The following is a 23494-nucleotide window of genomic DNA, read 5'->3' as shown; positions in this document are numbered from 1 at the left end:
GCTGTGGAATTGTGACTGATTTTTATTTCCTTGAGCTGTTCTGTATCTTCCTACTCATGTATAATGCCTATGTATTATCTTAATAAGTAGAAAAAATAAATTTTGCTGAAAGATGAAAACAGTGCCAAACACAAATCTATCTCTACCATTTCATTGCAAAGAAAGACTTGAACTGAGACAAGAAAAGAAGACAAGCTCTCGTTATGTAACACTGACTAAATATACATTTATTTGAGATTGGAAAAAGAAGTAGAGTCTTTGATATGCATCATTTGGTTCAAAGAATAGATAACTTACAAAATATAAATCCCTTTGTAAGATACAAAGTATCAGAAGAAGTGCAGCCTGGGCCTCATGAAGGAACTGGAAGGATGTGCAAAGGATTTCTGAAGGTAAAGTAGATATTGTCTCCAATTCTCTCTCTTTGCATAGTTTCCTCTGCCACTGTTGGCATATCTATTTCCTTCTTTTCCTGCTCTGGTAAGACTTTCAAGCTGATCAGCAGACTGACTATCTGAGCCCCAAGGGACTTTCTAGTTCAGCTACTCTATACTGTCCAGAGTTTTTGTTGATATTTTCAGACTCACAGGACAGAGAAGATGATTGACTTAATATATCAGTTGTATTTTGCTGTATAACAAATCTCAAAGCTTAGGTACTGAGAACAGCCAATTGTTTTAGCTCCACAGAGTGTGGAAAGCTATGGTCTGTGGATGGGGAAACAGTGGAAACAGTGTCAGACTTTATTTTTCTGGGCTCCAAAATCACTACAGATGGTGACTGCAGCCATGAAATCAAAAGATGCTTACTGCTTGGAAGGAAAGTTATGACCAACCTAGATAGCATATTGAAAAGCAGAAACATTACTTTGACAACAAAGGTTCGTCTAGTCAAGGCTATGGTTTTTCCTGTGGTCATGTATGGATGTGAGAGTTGGACGGTGAAGAAGGCTGAGTACCAAAGAATTGATGCTTTTGAACTCTGGTGTTGGAAAAGACTCTTGAGAGTCCCTTGGACTGCAAGGAGATCCAACCAGTCCATTCTGAAGATCAGCCCTGGGATTTCTTTGGAAGGAATGATGCTAAAGCTGAAACTCCAGTACTTTGGCCACCTCATGCTAAGAGTTGACTCATTGGAAAAGACTCTGATGCTGGGAGGGATTGGGGGCAGGAGGAGAAGGTGACGACAGAGGATGAGATGGCTGGATGGCATCACTGACTCGATGGACGTGAGTCTCAGTGAACTCTGGGAGTTGGTGATGGACAGGGAGGCCTGGCGTGCTGCAATTCATGGGGTCGCAAAGAGTCGGACATGACTGAGCGACTGATCTGATCTGATCTGAAACCAGGCAATTGGTGGATCCATCATAGAATGGCCTAGTCTAAAATGGCTTCTACTGGGATGGTTCTCCTCACTCTGGTATCATGCTCTAGCAGGCTACTCCAGGCTTGTCTGCATGTTGGTCTCAAGTTTCTGAAGAGGAGAAAGACATATGCAAGGTCTCTGAAAGCCTGCTCTTAGAATATTGTATCCAACAAGTGACAAGAACTGTCCAAATTCAAGGGGTGAAGGAGAAAGCTCTTCCTGTCTTAATGTGAGTAGCTACAAGGTCACATTGTAAGTAGTGTAATTACAGGGAGAGGAAGAATTCTAACCATTTTTGCAATTTGCCAATAATCTGCCAAGGACCCAGGCTGACACAGGTTCCATCTTGTAGCTGTACCACATTTACATATTTCCATATTGCCCCCTTGATTGATATATCAGGTGAAGAAAGAGACTGGAGAATTGTGCATAAGCTTTTCACTGTTTCAGCCTGGAAATTACACTTGTCATGGGCCCTCACAGACCATGGCCAACATCAGCCACATGAGCTCTACCTTATAGCAAGATGATGTAATAATAAGTCAGTGAAGTATTTAATGAGCACTGCTGTCTCTGCCACAGTGAGAAATCTATAGAACTAAAATAACTAATCATTCACAGGACTGGTGTTAGGAAACTGTAGGGGCAGGTAAGGCTAATGCTATAGAGCAAGTATATGAAAAACCTATCTAATGAAGTTATCAGAAGTTATGTGAATCCCTTAAAAAGTCCCTAGGGCTGAACCCAAAGAAGTCAGAGTAAATAGGTAGAAAATCCAAGAAGCTCAGCAACCACTAGCCCAGAAGCATATCATCCAGACCCAGTCAAAGTTTCCTTTAAGCTTTCAATCTGCTTCTAGAGCTAGGTTGACCCAGGAGGCAAAGGCAATGCAGCTCCAGGTAGGATTCAGTGTTTTAGAATCAAGTGTTGAGAGGCACTAAGGTCATAGTCAGGAAAATGAAAGTAAGCATCAAGTTAAAGAGGAAAGAAGGAAAAGAAACCTTAAGTAGTAAGGTTAGCAGCTTGCATGGGCTGAAGCAACAGGGAATAAGAATCTGTGAAATGAAAAACTTGTATGAAACTCTTTAGCTCAATATTGAGGCCATGAGTTGCAAGGACAGATCAAAATTCTGACTCTGTACAGGGTAAGAGAAGGACCTAAAACAAGATACTCCAGACCAGATGCTTGAGACTTCAGACCTAAGCCTCAGTATCCCCCTAGAGTTTGCTCCTGTTCACTCATTTTATCTTCCTCATCTCTCTCCTGGTAACATCTCATCCTTTCTAATTGCTTTCTTCAATTTCTCTCCCTCTTTTTTTTTTTTTTTTTTTTTTTCAATTTTATTTTATTTTTAAACTTTTTTTTAAATTTAATTTAATTTTTATTTTTTTTGTGTGTGTTTCTATTTGTTTTTTTTTTTTTAAACTTTACAAAATTGTATTAGTTTTGCCAAATATCGAAATGAATCCACCACAGGTATACATGTGTTCCCCATCCTGAACCCTCCTCCCTTCTCCCTCCCCATACCCTCCCTCTGGGTCGTCCCAGTGCACCAGCCCCAAGCATCCAGTATCGTGCATCGAACCTGGACTGGCGACTCATTTCATACAGAGATTTTAACTTTTGCAGCATCTTTACATTCCAAATATTTATGGTAAGAAGCCAAGTTAATTGTTTATAAGGTGCAGTGCCCAAAGTATTAGTCACAATTGATGAGGTCTCCTTTGAATTTCTACCTCAGATTCCTAATTGGCAATGTGGCTTGTGCCTCACAGAAAGTACCATAGAGGCCATATAAGACAGGAATGCCCTCTAGGAAGCCTGTCACTTCCTACTCCGTATGTGGACTTAGCTTAGTGTCTTACTATCAAAAAGAAACAAAAGGGATTGGTCTAAACACCATGCTGGGTTGAGTGAGAAACTGAGAAATGGAAGAAGAGCCTTTTTTGACCTGTTTCCCATTGTCTTGCAGGTCAGTGGAACAATGTACAACACTGGAAGACATGTGTCCTTGCGTCTGGACAAGGAGCACTTGGTCAACATATCAGGAGGGCCAATGACATACAGCCATCGGCTGGAGGAGATCCGGCTACACTTTGGGAGTGAGGATAGCCAAGGGTCAGAGCACCTCCTCAATGGACAAGCCTTCTCTGGGGAGGTATGTGGGGTTATTGAAGTAGTATGAGTAAGTGCCAATTAATAAAATTTGATGCCTATTTATATCCAAGGTGGGATGACAGATTGAAAGACTGCTCTTGAATCTATGAAATAAGATCTGTGCCTCCCTTCTCCATCTGTCTTTTACAAGTTGATATAGATGTTTATATTGAGCTTCCAGTGTTCTCCAGGGAAGACCACAGTGATACTTGAAAGTTCCTCCTGAGACATTGGTAAAGCTCCTTTGTGACTAATGACCTAAGATATCACCAGAACATTATTTCAACCCTAAACCCTCACCTTCTATGTATGTCTTCACTAACATTCACACTATCTGGGCAATCAGTCTTCTATATGTCACATATGTTCACATAAATTCCATAATTCTCCCTTCTGGTAGAATGGGTCTTATTTGTACAAAACTATAACTTATAGCAAAGTAAATGTCAAGGAGCTAAATAGCCTGAGTTTCCATAGAATGGAAAAGTCATTGTGTGCCACCATTAATGGTGAGTATCATGTTCATTAACCCAGACAGAATTCAGACCACATCAGTGAGCCAATTACTCCTTCAGTTATAGACAAGAGCTACAATTTAAATGAATATCATATGTGTTATGACACTTGACAAGCAGGATGTAGTTAATTTGACCTGTTTTGCCCTCCTTACACTTGAGGGTGGTTATCATTAGAGGTCAGGCATCCTTATATGCTAAGTACCCTGTAACTAGGTTTCTGTTTAAGAGTTCTCAATAACTGATGTCAAGAGGGTATTGAAATAACAGAAGTATGTATCTCACTATTGATTTGGTCTTGACTAATATTGATTAATATTTTAATCAAGATCATGTTTAAACTTGGCATTGTTTTTAGTATAGTAAGTTCATATACTGAGAAAGAGATCCGCAAGCTTAATGAGGACAGTGGCTGGATTTTCATGATCATTCAAAATATATCAACTGAGGACCTAACTACGTACTGTGCTAGTTACTAGGGACATGGACGTTAAAAATAAAATAAAGACAGAGCTCCTACCACAGAGGAGCTCAAGGAAATGTTATCTTCAAATCAGTAAAGTATAATGCCATGCTGTAGGGTCTTCCAGATGGTGCAGTGGTGAAGAATTTGTTTGCCAGTGCAAGAGACATGGGTTGTCTCCTAGATTGGGAAGATCTCTTGGAGTAGGAAGTGGCAACCCACTTCAGTATTCTTGCCTGGAAAATTCCATGGACAGAGGAACCTGGTGGGCTACAGACCATGGGCTCACAGGAGTTGGACACAACTGCACAACTGAACATGCCCACACTCTGCTGTAATGGAGATGTAACAAGGCCCTGCCTAATCTTAAGGAAGAAATGACAAATTTTTATTGAAGGGTTCAGAGTAAGCTTCACAAAGGAGGTGCCCTTTGAACTGGGCTGAGAAGAGAAGCAATGCAAAACAATTTTAAGTTTGGGAGTCAAAGGTACATACTAATTGTGTGACCTTTATATGGTTACTTGATCCTTCTAAAGCTGAGTTTAGACACCTCTCTAGGTTGTTTAGAAAATTAAGTGGGATTAAAGATGTAAGGAACACCAAAAATACTCAGTAGTTGATAGACAGTAAAGATAAAGCAGGAAATGAGGGACAGCAAAGGGCTTACGTTGTGTCAAGGCATTGTGCATGGGGGTAGCTACACATGGATTTCATCTGTGATCTATTAGTAAGGGCTGCCTGGAGGACCAGGCTGAGCAGGACTATGACTCTCCTTCCTATATCTGTAGGAAACAATTCTAGGAATGATTTGGGTTGTCTTCCAAAAGGATATAGGCTTTACTGCACCTTCTAATGACAAAATCCTACCTAACCTATGATTTCCTTAGGGGAATTGTTTTCCATTTGGATTCTGCTGAGGGTTAGCCTCAGTGAAGTAACTATATTCTATCCTGCATGTTAACATTTTATTTTTATTTTGAGCTATTTTCAGAGCCTCCTTTGGTTTCTGTTTGGGGCTATCCTCTGAGAGGACCCAAGTAGACACCTCAGCAACAAAGCATGTGTTTCTTTTGTTGATAGTGAATAATCACATTGCCATCTGCCCCATCTGTCATTACAGATCGTGATAAGTCAATTAATGTCAGGCATTTTCCTCAGCACAGTGGAACAGTCATTTATCTGAAGAGCTGTAGATTAATTGCAATCTTGTCTAGAGAGGTTATTGTAATTGATGGCAATCATTTGCTTTGTTTTATAAAGCTGCATGGATGTATGACACAGTCAGCAACTGTGTTTTTATAAAAATTATTCATGTCCTACACAATAAGTCCTAGATGCTTTGTTGGGGGTTGGTGATAAATGAGCATATTCAGATATTCAAATATCTAGATTTTTTAAGATAGGAAAATTAACCATTTTTAATAAGTAAGAACTTTAGCTTGCTAATCAAGTCTCAGTAGTTAAATTAATGCCCAGTATATAGTAAGGAGGAGAAGGCAATGGCACCCCACTCCAGTACTCTTGCCTGGAAAATCCCATGGACAGAGGAGCCTGGTAGGCTGCAGTCCATGGGGTTGCTAAGAGTTGGACATGACTGAGCGACTTCACTTTCACTTTTCACTTTCATGCATTGGAGAAGGAAATGGCAACCCACTCCAGTACTCTTGCCTGGAGAATCCCAGGGACTGGGGAGCCTGGTGGGCTGGCGTCTATGGGGTCACACAGAGTCGGACACGACTGAAGTGACTTAGCAGCAGCATATAGTAAGGTATTAGTGAAAAGTAAAAATACATTAACCAGAAAAAAGATAATATTTGAAAATAATCATTTCTATGGATTAAGTTGCAGTAGTGAGGCTAAATAAGAAGAATCTTTATATTATTGGGGAACTGTAATAATCATTTTGAAAACCTTCCTTAAGTTCTTCATTTCAAAGGGTTAAGGGGGTACACTGAGAATTGTACCAGCCACTTCATGGGATTCCTGTGGCCACTTCCTGGCCAGATCCAGTTTCTTGAATCTTGATTCTGTTCAAACACATTTGAAGATGGAAAAAGTCTATAACTGTTGCTATGTAGATAAGATCTGTCTAATTAAAAAGAGAAATAAAAGTCCCATGTAAAATATGTATTTTTGTGACTTTGAATCAGAGAAACAAGTATCTCAGAACAAACAACTGAGACTAAACAACAGATAATGCAGGCCTTGTCCTCTTAAAACCAGTTATCGCATCTTTCAGAGATTCATTTCATTAAAGTAACACAAATTTGTAAGAATAAACAACTAAAATCAAATTTTCCTGAAGTGTGCAAGGGTATGAAAGTGCTGAAGTATACATGCCTGAGCACCAGAGCCTGGTGAGATACTGAATATTTCTTGGTGGAGGTAGTAGAGAAATCTAACTAGCACTCTATGGGAGCCTGGGACTTCCTGATAGGGATGATCCATTAGCACGATTGGAGATTTGAGGGGGAATGAAAATTGGAATATTTAAAAATAACAGATATGCAAGTAATAAACATGAAAGAGCTACTTGAGTGCCATGGTAAAACTCTTCCCTCTACTCTGATTACCAGCTGTCTCCCTCCCCCTATATCCAGCACAGCCCATCCGTTTGCCTTCCAAGCCCTCTTCCCTCCTCCCAGTCTGTAAAGTGTTGTCGTCTCCTTTTGACTTCCATAAAATCCTGTATTCATCTATTGTAAAAGTCCACAAACTGTAGACCATGGGACAAGTATAGCCAGGGAGCTAAGAATGGTTTACCCTTTTAAAGGATGGCTTTTTTGAAAAAGAAGAATATGCAACAGAGATCATGTGTGGCTTGCAAAAGCCAAAATATTTACTACCTGACCATTTAGAGAAAAAATTTGTTGATCCTAATTCTACTAAATTACCCATCACTATAAATTTTATAGCTGTTTATTCTCATTTCTGGAAATATGGTTCTTTGTTAATAGTAATTTAATCTTAATCATGACTGTATTCCCAGAACCTTAAACTCTCACATGACAGCAGAATCAATAAAGGTTTGCTGAATTAAGGAAAAAATAATCTTGGTAATTCCCACAAGGACAGATTTTTGTTGTTTTTGCTATTTGTCTTTGTATGCCATGCACCTAGAACTGGACATGGAACAACAGACTGGTTCCAAATAGGAAAAGGAGTACGTCAAGGCTGTGCATTGTCACCCTGCTTATTTAACTTATATGCAGAGTACATCATGAGAAACACTGGGCTGGAAGAAGCACAAGTTGGAATCAAGATTGCTGGGAGAAATATCAGTAACCTCAGATATGCAGATGGCACCACCCTTATGGCAGACAGTGAAGAGGAACTGAAAAGCCTCTTGATGAAGGTGAAAGAGGAGAGTGAAAAGTTGGCTTAAAGCTCAGCATTCAGAAAATGAAGATCATGGTATCTGGTCCCATCACTTCATAGGAAATAGATAGGGAAACAGTGGAAACAGTGTCAGACTTTATTTTGGGGGGCTCCAAAATCACTGCAGCCATGAAATTAAAAGACACTTACTCCTTGGAAGAAAAAGTTATGACGAACCTAGATAGCATATTGAAAAGCAGAGACATTACTTTGACAACAAAGGTCTGTCTAGTCAAGGCTGTAGTTTTTCCAGTGGTCATGTATGGATGTGCAAGTTGGACTGTGAAGAAAGCTAAGCGCCCAAGAATTGATGCTTTTGAACTGTGATGTTGGAGAAGACTCTTGAGAGTCCCTTGGACTGCAAGGAGACCCAACCAGTCCATTCTGAAGGAGATCAGCCCCGGGATTTCTTTGGAAGGAATGATGCTAAAGCTGAAACTCCAGTACTTTAGCCACCTCATGTGAAGAGTTGACTCATTGGAAAAGACTCTGATGCTGGGAGGGATTGGGGGCAGGAGGAGAAGGGGACGACAGCAGATAAGATAGCTGGATGGCATCACTGACTCGATAGACATGAGTTTGAGTGAACTCCAGGAGTTGGTGATGGACAGGGAGGCCTGGCGTGCTGCGATTCATGGTGTCGCAAAGAGTCGGACACGACTGAGCGACTGAACTGAACTGAACTGAACTGAACCTAATCCTATTCCAAATATGGTAAAGAACAGAAAGGGATTGAACAATTGTGTCACCTTGTAGGAATTTTGTATCCATCGGAAAGACAAGCCACAAACATAAATCAATTATTGTGCAGTGCAACCCAGAACTTATTCAGTCACGTCCGTAGGTGACTACAGATTCTCACTCTAACATCTAGTCATTATTATATATGTGTTGTGATTTACTTTCACTTATTCTCTTAGTTAACAAATAATGATTGAGAGCCTACCATGTGCTACCATAAATAAAATAGGTAAAAATCCTGCCTATAAGGTGATTAGGCCTGGGTGTTGTTGTTTAGTCACTAACTAATGTCCGACTGTTTTGTAACCCTATGCACCTGCCTTTAAGGAGTATTTAATCTACTGGAAAATCCCACTTTCCCACAGACTGTTAAATCCCTTCAGCCATAGAGTAGGTTGTACTTTGTAATATCTTCCCATACATGTGACAGGAACTTAGTAGATTGAATGAGTAAATGAATGTTATTTAAAAGATTGTTGTTGTACAGTCACTAAGTCATGTCCAACTTTTGTGACCCCATGAATTGCAGCATGCCAGGTTTCCCTGTATTTCACTATCTCCTGGAGTTTGCTCAAACTCATCCATTGAGTCAGAGATACCATCCAACCATATCATCTTCTGTCTCCCCCTTCTCCTCTTACCCTTAATCTTTCCCTGCATCAGGGTCTTTTCCAGTGAGTCAGCTCGTTGCATTAGGTGGCCAAAGTATTAGAGCTTCAGCTCCAGCATCAGTGCTTCCAATGAATATTCAGGGTTGATTGCCTTTAGGATCGAATGATTTGATATCCTTGCAGTCCAAGGAACTCTCAAGAGTCTTCTCCAGCACCACAGTTTGAAAGCATCAATTCCTCAATGCTCAGCCTTCTTTCCTGCCTAATTGTGGCTCAGTGGTAAAGAATCTGCTAGCAATGCAGGAGACCTGGGTTCAGTCCCTGAGTTGAGAAGATCTCCTGGAGAAGGGAATGGCAACTCACTCCAGTAGTCTTGCCTGGAGAATCCCATAGACAGAGGAGCCTGCAGGGCTACAGTCCATGGGGTCACAAAGAGTCAGACATGACTAATCGACTAACACTATCACTTCACTTTCAGGCTTCTTTACAGTCCTCTTCTAACATCTGTACAGGACTACTGGAAAAAATCATAGCTTTGACTGTATGGACTTTTGTCAGCAAAATGATGTCTCTGCTTTTTAATACTTTGTCTAGGTTTGTCATAGCTTTTCTTCCAAAGAGCAAGCATCTTTTAATTTCATGGCTGCAAGTCACTATCCACAGTGATTTTGGAGCCCAAGAAAATAAAACCTATCACTGTTTCCACTTTTTCCCCTTCTGTTTACCATGAATTGATGGGACAGATGCCATGACCTTAGTTTTCTGACTGTTGACTTTTAAGCCAGTTTTTTCACTCTTCTCTTTCACCTTCATCAAGAGGGTTTTAACTTCCTCTTCACTTTCTGACATTACAGTGGTATCATCTGCATATCTGAGGTTGCTAATATTTCTCCCAGCAGTCTTGATTCCAGCTTATGATTCATCCAGTCAGGATTTCACATGAGGTACACTGCATAGAAGTCAAATAAGTAGAGTGACAATATACAGCCTTGATGTACTCCTTTCTCAATTTTGAATTAACTTGTCATTCCATCTCCAGTTCTAACTTTTGCTTCTTGTCCTGCATACAGGCTTCTCAGGAGACAGATTAGGTCTTCTGGTATTCTCACCTCTTAAAGAATTTTCAATTTGTTGTTATCCATGATTGTAATTTTCAGAAGGTATAAATTATGCCCATTATGTCATAAAATACATTCTGCTGTCTTAAAGGCAAACCTAATAAAATCAATGGCATTATTAATATAGAAGTTCTTGGTGTTTATATCAAATTATTTACAAATATAAGGTAAATGAATTTTTTATATACCTATAAGAAGCAATGGAAAATTGATAGCTGGTGTGCTAGAAAAATTCATTTATATTCCTCATTTTAGCCTTGGAATTACTGGTAAGATTAGACAAGGGAACTTGCCTTTGCCAGTGTTAGATGCCAAAGCTCTGGATTCCAGGAACCATTTCTACCCAGCAAGCAAACTGGCCTTTAAGAAGCAAAGCAAACAGAGATTAGAAGCCCAGTGGTAAAGCTAATTATGATGGTATCAGCAAGCAGGTGATGATGCTGATTTAAGTATAGGCACTTTTCCCTTTGAACATTTTTATAATTACTTCAGGGAATGGACAGCCCAGTCCAACTAGCAGCTTCTTAGATTACAATTTTAGATGGACACTTTATGGCTGCCTAAAAGAGAAGACACTGCATCTGAAGACAAATTGCTGAGATCAACTCATTATCCCATTGATTCTATCCTAACCTGCAGCATACCTGGTCCTGCCAGGATGGCATTATGACAGCCAACATCTTCCTGTACTTGATGTACTTCCTGTATCTTTCCTCTTTATGATGATCTCAAAAGAAGCATACATGACTGAATGACTAAACAACAAACAACAACTGTTTTTAACACTTCCATGAACCATCTACTGGCAAGCACTTAAGTTGACACCATTGAAATAATTAGTGTTATTTTGTTCAGTCACTCACTCATGTCTAGCTCTTTGTGACCCCATGGACTGCAGCACTCCAGGCTTCCTGTCTTTCACCATCTCCTGGAATTTGCTCAAACTCATGTCCAATGAGTTGGTGATGCCATCAAATCATCTCATCCTCTGTCATCCCCTCCTCCCCCTGCCTTCAATCTTTCCCAGCATCAGTATCTTTTCCAATGAGTCAGTTCTTCACATCAGGTGGCCAAGTATTGGAGCTTCAGCTTCAGCAGCAGTCCTTCCAATGAATATTCAGGACTGATTTCCTTAGGATTGACTGGTTTGATCTTGCAGTCCAAGGGACTCTCAAGAATCTTATCCAGCACCACAGATCAAAAGCATCAGTGCTTTGGTGCTCAGCCTTCTTCACTGTCCAGCTCTCATTTCATACATGACTACTGGAAAAACCATAACTTTGACTATACAGACCATTGTAGGTAAAGTGATGTCTCTGTTTTTTAATACACTGTCTAGGTTGGTCATAGCTTTTCTTCCAAGGAGCAAACTTCTTTTAATTTCATGGCTGCAGTCACTGTCCACAGTGAATTTGAAGCCCAAGAAAATAAAGTCTGTCACTGTCTCCACTGTTTCCCCATCTATTTGCCTTGAAGTGATGGGACTGGATCCCATGATCTTCATTTCTGAATGTTGAGTTTTAAGCCAGCTTTTTCAATATCCTCTTTCACCTTCATCAAGAGGCTCTTTAGTTCCTCTTTGCTTTTGGACATAAGAGTGGCATCATCTGCATATCTGAGGTTATTGACATTTCTTCCTGCAATCTTGATTCCAGTCTGTGCTTCATCCAGCCCAGTGTTTTGCCTGATATAATCTGCATATACATTAAATAAGCATGGTGACAGTGTACTGGTGCACATCAAGGTGACTCGTTATACAAATGCACTTATATTATTTTTGAAAATATTTTCCATCATAAATTATGTTAATATATAAACTATAGTTCCCTGTGCTATACAGTAACCTTTATTGTTTGTTGAATATCTATTTTTTCATTAGAAATCTAGCACTCTATTCATACTAAGTCAAACAAGTGGAATCAAAATATAATATTTTTAGTTAGGCAAAAATTCATGTTATCTAATATATATATATATATATAATACATACTTTATATATTTATATATGTATATACAAAAGTTTTTTTTTACTACAGTTGATAAAGGTTTCTTAAAGAACATCAAAAAATGAAGAAATGGAGAAATTGGAGAACATAAACTGAATGAAATGGGAGCACTGAATATAAAATACAAACATTGAAACAAACTAAATAAAAGTAAAAGATCATGATATAGTCCAGTTATTTTTAAACATGACTGCTCATTAGAAACATGTCTGGAACTCTGGAGAAAAAGGCAATACCTGAATTTTTTTTTTTTTTTTAACATTTGTATTTTTCAAAAAATTTCAAGACAATTCTGATATACATTTGGATTTTTAAAAAGTGATTACAGGTTTTTCTATTAGATCCTAGATTTGGTGATATAGAGTTCTATTATTTTTCTGTTGATCAATCATAATACAGTTGTATTAAGAGAACAATAGTTACATAATCATAATAGTAAAATATGTTTATCAGTTTTCACAGTCACTAGCCAGACAAAAAAATAAATGATAATTACAATTGCAAGACATAATGGGAACATGATTAACTTAACAATATAAAATAAGTACATAAAATTTGGGGGGATCAAGCAGACTGCTGTAGTAAGTGGAAGTGCACACATGCACATATTTTCATCCACCTAACCAGTCTATGTTTGTTGGTGCATTTAATCCTTTTATGTTAAAGGTACTTGGTGTGAATGATCCTATTACCATTTTCATGATTTTGGGGGGTTTATTTTCTGTTTCTTTTCCTTCTCTTGTGTTTCCTGCCTAGAGAAGTTCCTTTAGCATTTGCTGTAAAGCTGGTTGGTGGTGTTGAATTCTCTTAGCTTTTACTTGTCTGTAAAACTTTTATTTTTTCCACCAAATCTGAAAGAGAGTCTTGCTGGGTAGAGTATTTTTTGTTGTAGGTTCTTCCCTTTCATCACTAAATATATCATGCCATTCCTTTCTGGCTTATAATATTTCTGTTGAGAAATCAGTTGATAGCCTAATGGGAGTTCCTTGTATGTTATTTGTCATTTTCCCTTGTTCCTTTTAATATTTTAACTCTGTCTTTAATTTTTGTCAGTTTGATTACTGTATGTCTCACTGTGTTCTTCCTTGGGTTTATCCTTCCTGGACTCCCTGTGCTTCCTCGACTTGGCTACCTATGTTTGGGAAGTTTTCAGCTATTATCTCTTCAAATATTATCTCAGGTCCTTTTTTTCCTCTCCTTCTGGGACCCCAATAATGCAAAAGTTGGTGTGCCAGAGGTCTCTTAGGCTGTCTTCATTTCTTCTCATTCTTTTTTCTATATTCTGTTCTGTGCCAAGGATTTCATCATTCTGTCCACAGTTATTCTGCTCTTGATTCTTTCTAGTGTATTATTCATCTCTGTTTGTTTGTTCTTTAGTTCTTCTACATCTTCGGTAAACATTTCTTGCATCTTCTCAATCTTTGCCTCCATTATTTTCCAAAGATCCTGGATCATCTTCACTATCATTATTATGGATTATTTTTCTAGAAGTTTTTTATATCCATTTCATTTTGTTGTTTTTCTGGGATTTTATATTTTCCCTTCAACTGAGACATAACTTTCAGCTTTATCATCATGATTAACTTTCTTTTGCAAAACTTTGTTTTGCCTACTGTGAGGGTGTGCTTCTTCTTGCTTCTTCTGTCTGCCCTCTGATGTCTGAACCAGAGAGGCTTGTGTAAGCTTCCTGATGGAAGTACTGGTGATGGGAAAACTGGGTCTTGCTCTGATGTACAGGGCTTTGCTCAGAAAAGTCTTAATCCAATTATCTGCTGATGGATGGGGTTGCACTCCCTTCCTGGTAGTTGTTTGACCTGACATGACCCAATACTGGGGTCTATGGGCTTAATGGGGTCTATGGCTTAATGGATCTATGGTAGGTTTAATAGGGGACTCCAAAAGGGTTTACTCCAAGGGGTACCTTCCAGTGCCCCGTCCCTGTGGTGAGCCCCTGCTGACCCATGCCTCCATGGGGGGCCCTCCAACACCAGCTGGTAACTTTGGTTCAATCTCTTGTGAGGTCACTGCTCCTCTCCTATAGGAGCAAAAAAAAAAAAAAAAAAGTTGTTTTTGCCCTCCAAGACTGGAGTCTTTGTTTCCCTCAGTCCACTGGAAGGCTTATAATCAAATCCCACTGGCCCCAAAGGCCATATTCCCTGGGTGTCCCCAGCTCCTCTGTCAGGTCCCGGTCTGGGAAGACTGATGTGGGATTCAGAACCTTCACAATAGCATGAGAACTTCTTTGGTGTTATTGTTCTCCAGTCTGTGGGTCACCCAGCCAGACGGTATGAGATTTGGTTTGGTAGTGATTGTGCCCCTCCTACCATCTCACTGCAGCTTCTTCTTTGTCTTTGGATGGAGGTATCTTTTCCTGATGAATTTCAGCATTCTTCTGTTGATGGTTGTTCAACAGCTAGTTGCAATATTGCTGCTCTTGCAGGAGATGAGCACACATCCTTCTACTTCATCACCTTGAACTGGAAGACCCAACAATTTCCCACAGTTTGTTGCGATCTACACAAAGTCTTTAGCATAGTCAATGAAGCAGAAATTAATGCTTTTCCTGGAATTCTGTAGTTCAAATGGTAAAGAATCTGCCTGCAATGCAGAACACCCAGGTTAGATCCCTGGGTCAGAAAGATCCTCTGGATAAGGGAATGGCAGTCCACTCCAGTATTCTTGCCCGGAGAATCCTATGGACAGAAGAGCCTGGAAAGCTACAGTCCGTGGGATAACAAAAAGTCAGACACAACTGAGTGACTAACAGTACTACTACTAGCTTTGTCTATGATCCAACAGATTTTGGCAATTTGATCTCTGCCTTTTCTAAATCCAGCTTGTACATCTGGAAGTTCTCAGTTCACATACTGCTGAAACCTAGCTTGAAGGATTTTGGGTAGTACCTTGCTAGCATGTGAAATGAGTGCAATTGTGCAGTAGTTTGAACATTCTTTGGCATTTCCCTTCTTTGGGATTGGAATGCAAACTGATTTTTTCCAGTCCTGTGGCCACTGCTGAGTTTTCCAAATTTACTGGCATATTAAGTACAGCATTTTAACAGCAGCATCTCTTAGGATTTGAAATAGCTCAGCTGGAATTTCATCACCTCCACTAGCTTTTTTTGTAGTGATTCTTCTTAAGGTCCACTTGACTTCACTCTTCAGGATGTCTAGGTGAGTAATCACACCACCGTGGTTATCTGGATCATTAAGATCTTTTGTTTGTTTGTTTGTTTTGTTTTTGTTTTTTAGTTCTGTGTATTCTTGCCACCTCTTCTTATTGGTATGTTTTTATCAGTTTCCAAAGACACAGGAATAAAATCAACTGGAAAAGAAAATGCAAGCTAAAATGACTTACTTGTTCACTACTAATCTGACCAATGTCAATGTTCATTAAAATTTGTAAAATTTTCACCAAAGACCATATCTCCTCTTCAAAATGCATGCATTATATTTTATAAAGAAGTCTCCACAAAGCCTCAACCTAAAGTATCAGTGTTAGAGGTCCCACTGAGATCATTTCTTTCAACCTTCTTACTTACACAGAGAAAATTAGAGTCAGGGAGGGCAAGATACCTGCCCCAAATCACCAAGATTTGGGACCAGAATCCAAGTTTCCTGGCTCTTAGTTTGAAATTTTAAATATTCTAAATAAAAACTCAATTATATAAAATCTTAAGATTCAAAAGATCCTTTTGCAACTGACTCATTGAGACTCCATGGACTATTCCACGGAGTTCTCCTGGCCAGAATACTGGAGTGGGTAGCCTTTCCCTTCTCTAGGAGATCTTCCCAACCCAGGGATTGAACCTAGGTCTCCCACATTCCAGGAAGATTCTTTACCAGTTGAGCCACAGAGGAATCCCAAATAAAAATTCAGTTATATAAAATCCTAAGATTCAAAAGTCCCTTTTAGGTCAGCTGGTTTAGTCGCCCAGAAAGGCAAGTGTAGTGTGATATTCAGATTTCCTGCTTTAGTGATCAGAACCCCATCACAAGGGCACTTATACAATCCAACTCATAAAAGCAAATATATTGACAGATTATTTTACAAACATGAGCAATGATGAGTGTCCAACCAAAACACAATCAATCTGAGAACCTTTTTAGTCCCTGATTGCAAGAAGTATGGAAATAAAAGTTTAGAAGACCAAAATAGAAAATGAAATGCCTTAAAGACCCTTCATTTTTGTCTCAATAGGAAGATGCAACCTTACTATTACATTAAGAACCCAAGGATACAAGCCGTGCTTTTCTACAGTTTGAATCATTCCTCTCACCCACTCTCCTCAATAAACATCTAGAATATTATAGATTCAGTAATATTAAATATAAGTAATCTAATTAATAATATTGCAAAATTAAATAATTAGATGTCTAGCTGATCCATGGATGTGCTGCTACACAATTCAAAATAAAGCCATTTAAAACCTCCAGATTCGTTTTCTCTGACATATCAATAAACTTTTGCTGAAACAAAGCTAATCATTTCAGAGGTGCCAACTTAATTGCTCACCAGGTGATAGATAATAAACAGACCTGAAGATTAAAATATGAACTAATTACTCTACTCAATTCCATTTACTTGATTTCATGTTCCATTAATTCTTTGCATCATTTCTGGCAGAAGTCTTAGATTTATGGTCACCTCAAATGAATTATGCCACTTAGTTGCCTGTGGTGTGCTCACATTCAGAATTGATTGGAAAGGACAGAATTCCGGGCAGTTATTATTTAGCCAAAGCAGCCAAGGATATAGTAAGTGATGGTAACTATCTATTCCCAAATACCAGCCAGACTCATCCTCTATAAATCTGTCCCCATCTCAGTAGTAAAAGGGCAAAAATAGGATTGTTCTCATGATTATTCACTTGATCAGCTTGTTAGAGGCAGTCTCCAAGAGCAGTCATTGCCTTGGTCTGGAAGAGAGCTGCAGGAAAGCAGAGACAAATGCATCATGAGGGAAGAACACTGGAGACAGACACTGGGACCATGGGTCAGAGGGCAACATTTTGAAGTAGATCTGACTTTGAGACCCTATTCTGTCATTTACTAGTTGTATGAACTTTGTAAAGGCAGAACTGGGTAAGTCTTTGGACTTCCCTAACCTTTTAAGCTGTGACAAGAGGTAATAATGCCAGTTCTATAAACACTATAGAGTGATTGTGTGATGTCAAAAAAAAAAAAAGAAAAGAAAAGAACAACCTGAGAAAGGGCTTTAAAAAGTGCTGTGCAAGTCAGTTGTTAGGCAGTAGAGCTCATATAGTCCAATATTCTTGCAGATAAAACATATAAAGATACAATGTACTGATGTAAAACTACCATCAGATTTCATTTATCGAGCATGCACTATGTTCCAGCTTTTGCTCAGGGCCTTATTGCACCCAATCCTCACAAGAAATTTGTGAAGTAACACTTATCAGCACCATTTTACAAAGAAGGAAGGAAAATTGGAAAGATCAAACAGCCTGCCTTCAGTCAGTTGGTTGGTATGGAGAAGAGCTAGGATTTGAACCCAGCAATGCACTGAATGACCTTAGATATAAGTCAGATCACCTCTCTAGTTATGCCTTTAAGTAGCTTCTTGATCATACTGTCTGTTCTCTCTAATCATAAATTATTATGTCTGTTACCTGAAATGATCTTTTGGCCTCTCCCAGTTCTATACCAGCCTTAAGATTAACCTGTATTTTTTCTGACTGTAAAGTGAGGCAGGAGCCTATTTCTCCAAGTGGCAGAATTGCTATGCAAAATATGACACAGAATCATTTTGAATGCCTTCTGAGAACAATAATAGCTTCATTTGCCTTCTCAAATGGAAAGCAACTGGAAAGTTTCATACAGATACATATATTTCTCTCTCACTTCTTTGAAATATGATAAGCAAGATATTATATATCTGTGAATTTGGTTGTATATAAACACATCTGTTTCCCTCTACAAAACACGAGAAACCATATTCCTTACTCACAAGCAGCTTGAATGAATACAATTTCTTGCTTTGGATCTATTTGCTGAGCCAGAAATTTCTGGATTGAGCCTTGAAACTGAATCCTATAGGAGCTATTTGACAAAATGAGAATAGCCAGGAGGTTTTAAATCACTTTACCAACCAGAGGAAGAGAGAGACCAAGGGGCCGGATTCCTGCCTCAGGACTCAGTGCAATATACTAGTTTTTCAAAGCAAATAATTCTCTGATTCAAGAATCACTGTTGATGTATGGCAAAAATCAATACAGTATTGTAAAGTAATTAACCTCCAATTAAAACAAATAAATTTATATTAAAAAATAAATAAACAAAAGCCAAGCAGAAAACGTTGCAAAAAAAAAAAAAAAAGAATCACTATGGTAGGCCCATGTGGCCACCTCAGAGCAACTGCTGTCTCCATAAGGGCCTTTGTGGAGGACACATTTCCTCCCTGCTGTGCCTGTCTCCCTAGGACTGTTGTGTTTCCTGTCCGGGTGGGCAGCAGAGACCTACTTGTGTGAGCAGCTGTTAGTTGCAGAAGTTAAGATTGATGCAATTTTTCATTCTGGTTTTTGAATCTTCATCTGTCACTTATCAGTTGTGGCCTTAGACAAGTTATTCAACCTCCTTGTGTCTCAGTTCCCTTGTTAATGAGACTAACAGTAATGCTCATGATATAGAGTTATTTTCCATCCTCCATCAACATTTAACAAGAATCCAGAATGGCATCTGTGTAGGAGGTAAGATTTCTAAAAATTCCATCAGCCATTGGGAATTGATTCCAAAAACTCTTACTCTAAGAAGATGGGTCTGAGGCCCTTTCTGATTGCCATTTTCTTACCAGTTTTAATACTCCTTGGAACATTAACAAAACATATACTGCACAAGTCACCATCCCCTCCTTTCTGTATTTGTCCTTAGCATATTTGCACCTTCTTCTGATACTCACACAGGCTCTGCATAGGCCAATCAAACCCCTAATAACACCAGCTTAGATTTACAGGGGAAATTCATCAGACTGAACGAGTACAAGGAAGTTTACCCCCATCCTGGGCTGCTAGGAGCACCTTTGCCACCCCCAGATAATAACTCATTCTTACAAAGGGTATCAGCAAATGGCATGTTTTCTCATTCCCTGTGAGTAGAAGGGGAAATTTTGAGCTGTTTACACAGGATGATCACATGCCCTGGTTTGCCTGGGACAGTCCAGCTTGATTCCAGTTGGTCCTGGTGTCATCATAACAGCACCTCCTTTTATTCTCAATAGTGCTGCAGTTTGCACAGTATCGATCATATGGTTACCCTCTGTCTAGATAACCTTAGTTAAGTAAGCAATTAACCTCTCTGACTCTCCTTTTTCTCATCCAGAAAATGAAAGGATTCAGTTCAGTTCAGTCTCTCAGTCATGTCCGACTCTTGTGACCCCATGAACCGAAGCACCCCAGGCCTCCCTGTCCATCACCAACTCCTGAAGTTCACTCAAACTCATGTCCATTGAGTCAGTGATGCCATCCAAACATCTCATCCTCTGTTTTCCCCTTCTCCTCCCGCCTTCAATCTATCCCAGCATCCAGGTCTTTTCAGATGAGTCAGGTTTTCATATCAGGTGGCAAAGTATTGGAGTTTCAGCTTCAACATCAGTCCTTCCAATGAATATTCAGGACTAATTTCCTTTAGGATAGACTGGTTGGATCTCCTTGCGGTCCAAGGGGCTCACAAGAGTCTTCTCCAATACCACAGTTCAAAAACATCAATGTTTTGGTGCTCAGCATTCCTTATAGTCCAACTCTCATATCTATACATGACTACTGGATAAACCATAACCTTGACTAGATGGACCTTTGTTGGCAAAGTAATGTCTCTGCTTTTCAATATGCTATCTAGGTTGGTCATAAATTTTCTTCCAAGGAGTAAGCATCTTTTAGTTTCATGGCTGCAGTCACCATCTGCAATGATTTTGGAGCCTCAAAAAATAAAGTCTGCCACTGTTTCCCTTATTTCCCCATCTATTTGCCATGAAGTGATGGGACTGAATGCCATGATCTTAGTTTGCTGAATGTTGAGTTTTAAGCCAGCTTTTTCACTCTTCTCTTTAATTTTCATCAAGAGGCTCTTTAGTTCTTCTTTGCTTTCTGCCATAAAGGTGGTATCATCTGCATATCTGAGGTTATTGATATTTCTCCTGGCAATTTTGATTCCAGCTTGTGCTTCATCCATTCTAGCATCTCTCATGATGTACTCTTGCATATAAGTTAAATAAGCAGGGTGACAACACACAGCCTTGACCTACTCCTTTCCCGATTTGGAACCAGTCTGTTGTTCCATGTCCAGTTCTAACTGTTGCTTCCTGACCTGCATACAGATTTCTCAAGAGGCAGGTCAGGTGGTCTGCTATCCCTATGCCTTTAAGGATTAGAGTTGCTCAACCAGGGCCCTCCCAACACCAAGAGACCCAGGGAAGAAAAATACTACTCCATAATTTTGTCATCACCTATAAACAATGACTGAATGGATCATTGTGCTGTCTGGAGAGTCAGAAACATTGATCTGTAATAAAAACTTTATATTATATTTGATAACTTCACCCAAAGATTAAATATATACTTTAAAAATAGCCACCATCATACATCCTTTAAGGTGAAAGCTTTGGAAATTCAGTCATTTGATACAATACCAAAAATTAAAACTCAGATTGTTCTGCTCTCTTGGATATGTCACCTTTACTTGTTATGATGCTTGAAATATTGAACTTCCTATTCATGCCCCTGCCATCACCAGGCTACCAGCACACACACACACACACACACACACACACACACACACACACATTGTCACACATCAATCATTCAACTGCTTCTAAATTTAAATATTCCTCAGGTTAATAAGGTATTTTACTAAAACTAGCAGTTATCCTTGAACCATTTTCTTTGTATATTTTAATTGCAATTCCAGTTATTTCTCTATACTGAGAACTCCTGGGAAGAAATCCCAGGAATTGTCATCAACATCCATTTAGACTTTGTTTCAATTGTGGTCTTTAGAGAGTCAGAACAGCAAGAAGATTCTATCACATTAAACTCTTTCATAAATCCCTATTCATGTCAGCGTTTAGCCTCCTTTACCAACATACAAAATGGAGAGTGTTTCTGCTCCAAAAAGTAGATGCAGGCTTTGGTTTTGAAATCTCAGGGGCATCCAAACACTTCATCCCAACATCCTCTAATACTGCTTCTGCAGTATTCATTTAACCTGATTTACATTGTTTTAATTTTCTTAAGGCTGTCTTTATTAGCTGGAGGGTGACTTTTTCTCCTTAATTAAAGAATAAGTTAACTTCAAAGCACATAGGAACAACAACAAAAAGAATCCCCTTTCATACCCTGCCTCACTTGTCTCTCTCTTCTAATGTTCTCTCTCTGAGTGCTTTTCAGCTTTCATTGTACCTGCCTCCTCCAACTGGAAACAAGGTGGAGCAACAGCAAGGCAAGGCCTGCCTTTCAATGGAAACTACTTTTCCTTGATTTCAATTAATTTAGTTTCCTAGAGCATATGACAATTTAGGGAAGGATGAGTAGTATTATCTCTATGTTTTAGATTTAAAAAGCTGTATTCAGTAAGCACAACTTGACAAATATTCGTGGAGTTAAGCCAAGAACTGTGCTAGCCTAAGTGTACACAAATGAACAAACCTGGCCACATAGAGTTGAAATTTCCAAGAGACTCTTAGCTATGGTGCCTTGGTGTACAAATAACAAACTCACTCAAGCTGGGTTAAGGTACCAGGGAAATTTACTGGAAGTCCTCTAGGATGTATCACAAGCCCCAAGAGCCATTGACCCAGTAAAGAGACGGGCATCCAGAAATGAAACAAGGCCACGACCCCAGAAACTACTCCTATCCCATTTCATATCTCTGCATTGGTTGCTTTATTCTCATTTTCTCCATAAGCATTACTTTTTTCTGATTTACTGTGCACATGGAGATCTTTAAATGCTCTACCCCCTTAAACTCCCTTAAACTTTATATGAAAATCATCCTGGACTGGATGGCTGGCAGACTCTTCATCCCAATTTCAAAATCTCTAAAGAAGAGATTTTATTTTCCCAACCTAGACCTGAAGTTCTCTCTAATTGTGTCAGCTATGTGGGTAGGGTGAGGTCATGTAGATAAACAGGTCTTAGAAGACTTGCCCCTATATTGGGGATAGCAATTATATGGAGAATACAGGCATTGTATGCTATGTACACATCCCCTAAAATGTCTACTGTGATGGGGAAAAAAGACAAAAATAGTTCTTTTCTGTTCAGCCTAACAAAATGCTAAAGTGTTAAAGTCCTATGGACACATTTGATTCAAATCTAGAGTTTGGATAAGGCTTTCTCACGTGAACACTATCTTAAAAGAATAGTATGAATATGTCAGGAATAGGATGCAAGCATCCCAGGCAAATAGGAATATCACTTATAAATGGAAAGAATAACTGTAGTCAATCCATATTGTACATTCAAAGGGTTCTGCACCTTGTAATTGAGAGCCATGGCAACCTTATACATCACAGGGACATTAGAAGCACATCACAACAGTGTCACTCACCTTCCTGGTTGCTAACACTGTTCTTCTCCTTCTTTGCTTCTGCCAAATCACAAGTCACAAGTTGAGCTCAAATAAATTATCTAGGGGATAGCATTCAAGTGGCAGTTCTGCCTCTTAATTGTGTGTCCTTTAACAATTTATGTAGATTCCTCCTAAATGAGAAAAAAAAAAGGTAATAATAATGTCAGTCTCAGAGGGTTGTTTGGATAAAAAAGAAAGTGCAAGGTAAAGAATCTTAGTACTGTGTCTCGCAGAGACAGGATGTCAAGAATATCTTCAGCCCCTTCCCTCTCTATCTTCTTTTCTTCTCCTTTAGTGGACTGATGAGTGCCTTGAAGTTTTAAAAATGCAGACTTGGGGATGGATATGTGGGCTAAATTGGAACAGAATATTTAAAATAAGACCCACTCCCCCCCCGCCCCCCAAAAAAAGCAGGAAGTTTATCAACATAATCAATGTGCCTTGAGACATATTCTCACCTCTTGTTTCACTATTATGTAGTATCTGTCCCTTCCAAGGCACTGTGACAACCCCACAACTTATTAAATCCCTTGCACTGACTTAACTCTGAGTCTCA

General features: G+C 39.1%; 1 protein-coding gene across 2 annotated transcripts in view; it reads left to right on the top strand.

The window, feature by feature from the left end:
• The window catches only part of CA10 (carbonic anhydrase 10), an 852220-nt gene that overhangs the window by 697185 nt on the left and 131541 nt on the right, over positions 1-23494 (top strand). Inside the window, exon 5 of one of the 2 annotated variants that reach the window (XM_070772473.1) lies at positions 3339-3524. The exons of the other annotated variant lie outside the window; for it this stretch is intronic. Within the exon in view, the coding sequence (XP_070628574.1) occupies positions 3339-3524 (186 nt within the window). The remainder of the gene's footprint in view (positions 1-3338; positions 3525-23494) is intronic. 2 annotated transcript variants of the gene reach the window in all.

This window comes from Bos indicus, chromosome 19, assembly GCF_029378745.1.
Source record: "Bos indicus isolate NIAB-ARS_2022 breed Sahiwal x Tharparkar chromosome 19, NIAB-ARS_B.indTharparkar_mat_pri_1.0, whole genome shotgun sequence".
In the NCBI taxonomy this organism is placed as follows: domain Eukaryota; kingdom Metazoa; phylum Chordata; class Mammalia; order Artiodactyla; family Bovidae; genus Bos; species Bos indicus.
Note: the sequence above shows the minus strand (reverse complement) of the source record. Positions and strands in the feature narration are given on the sequence as shown.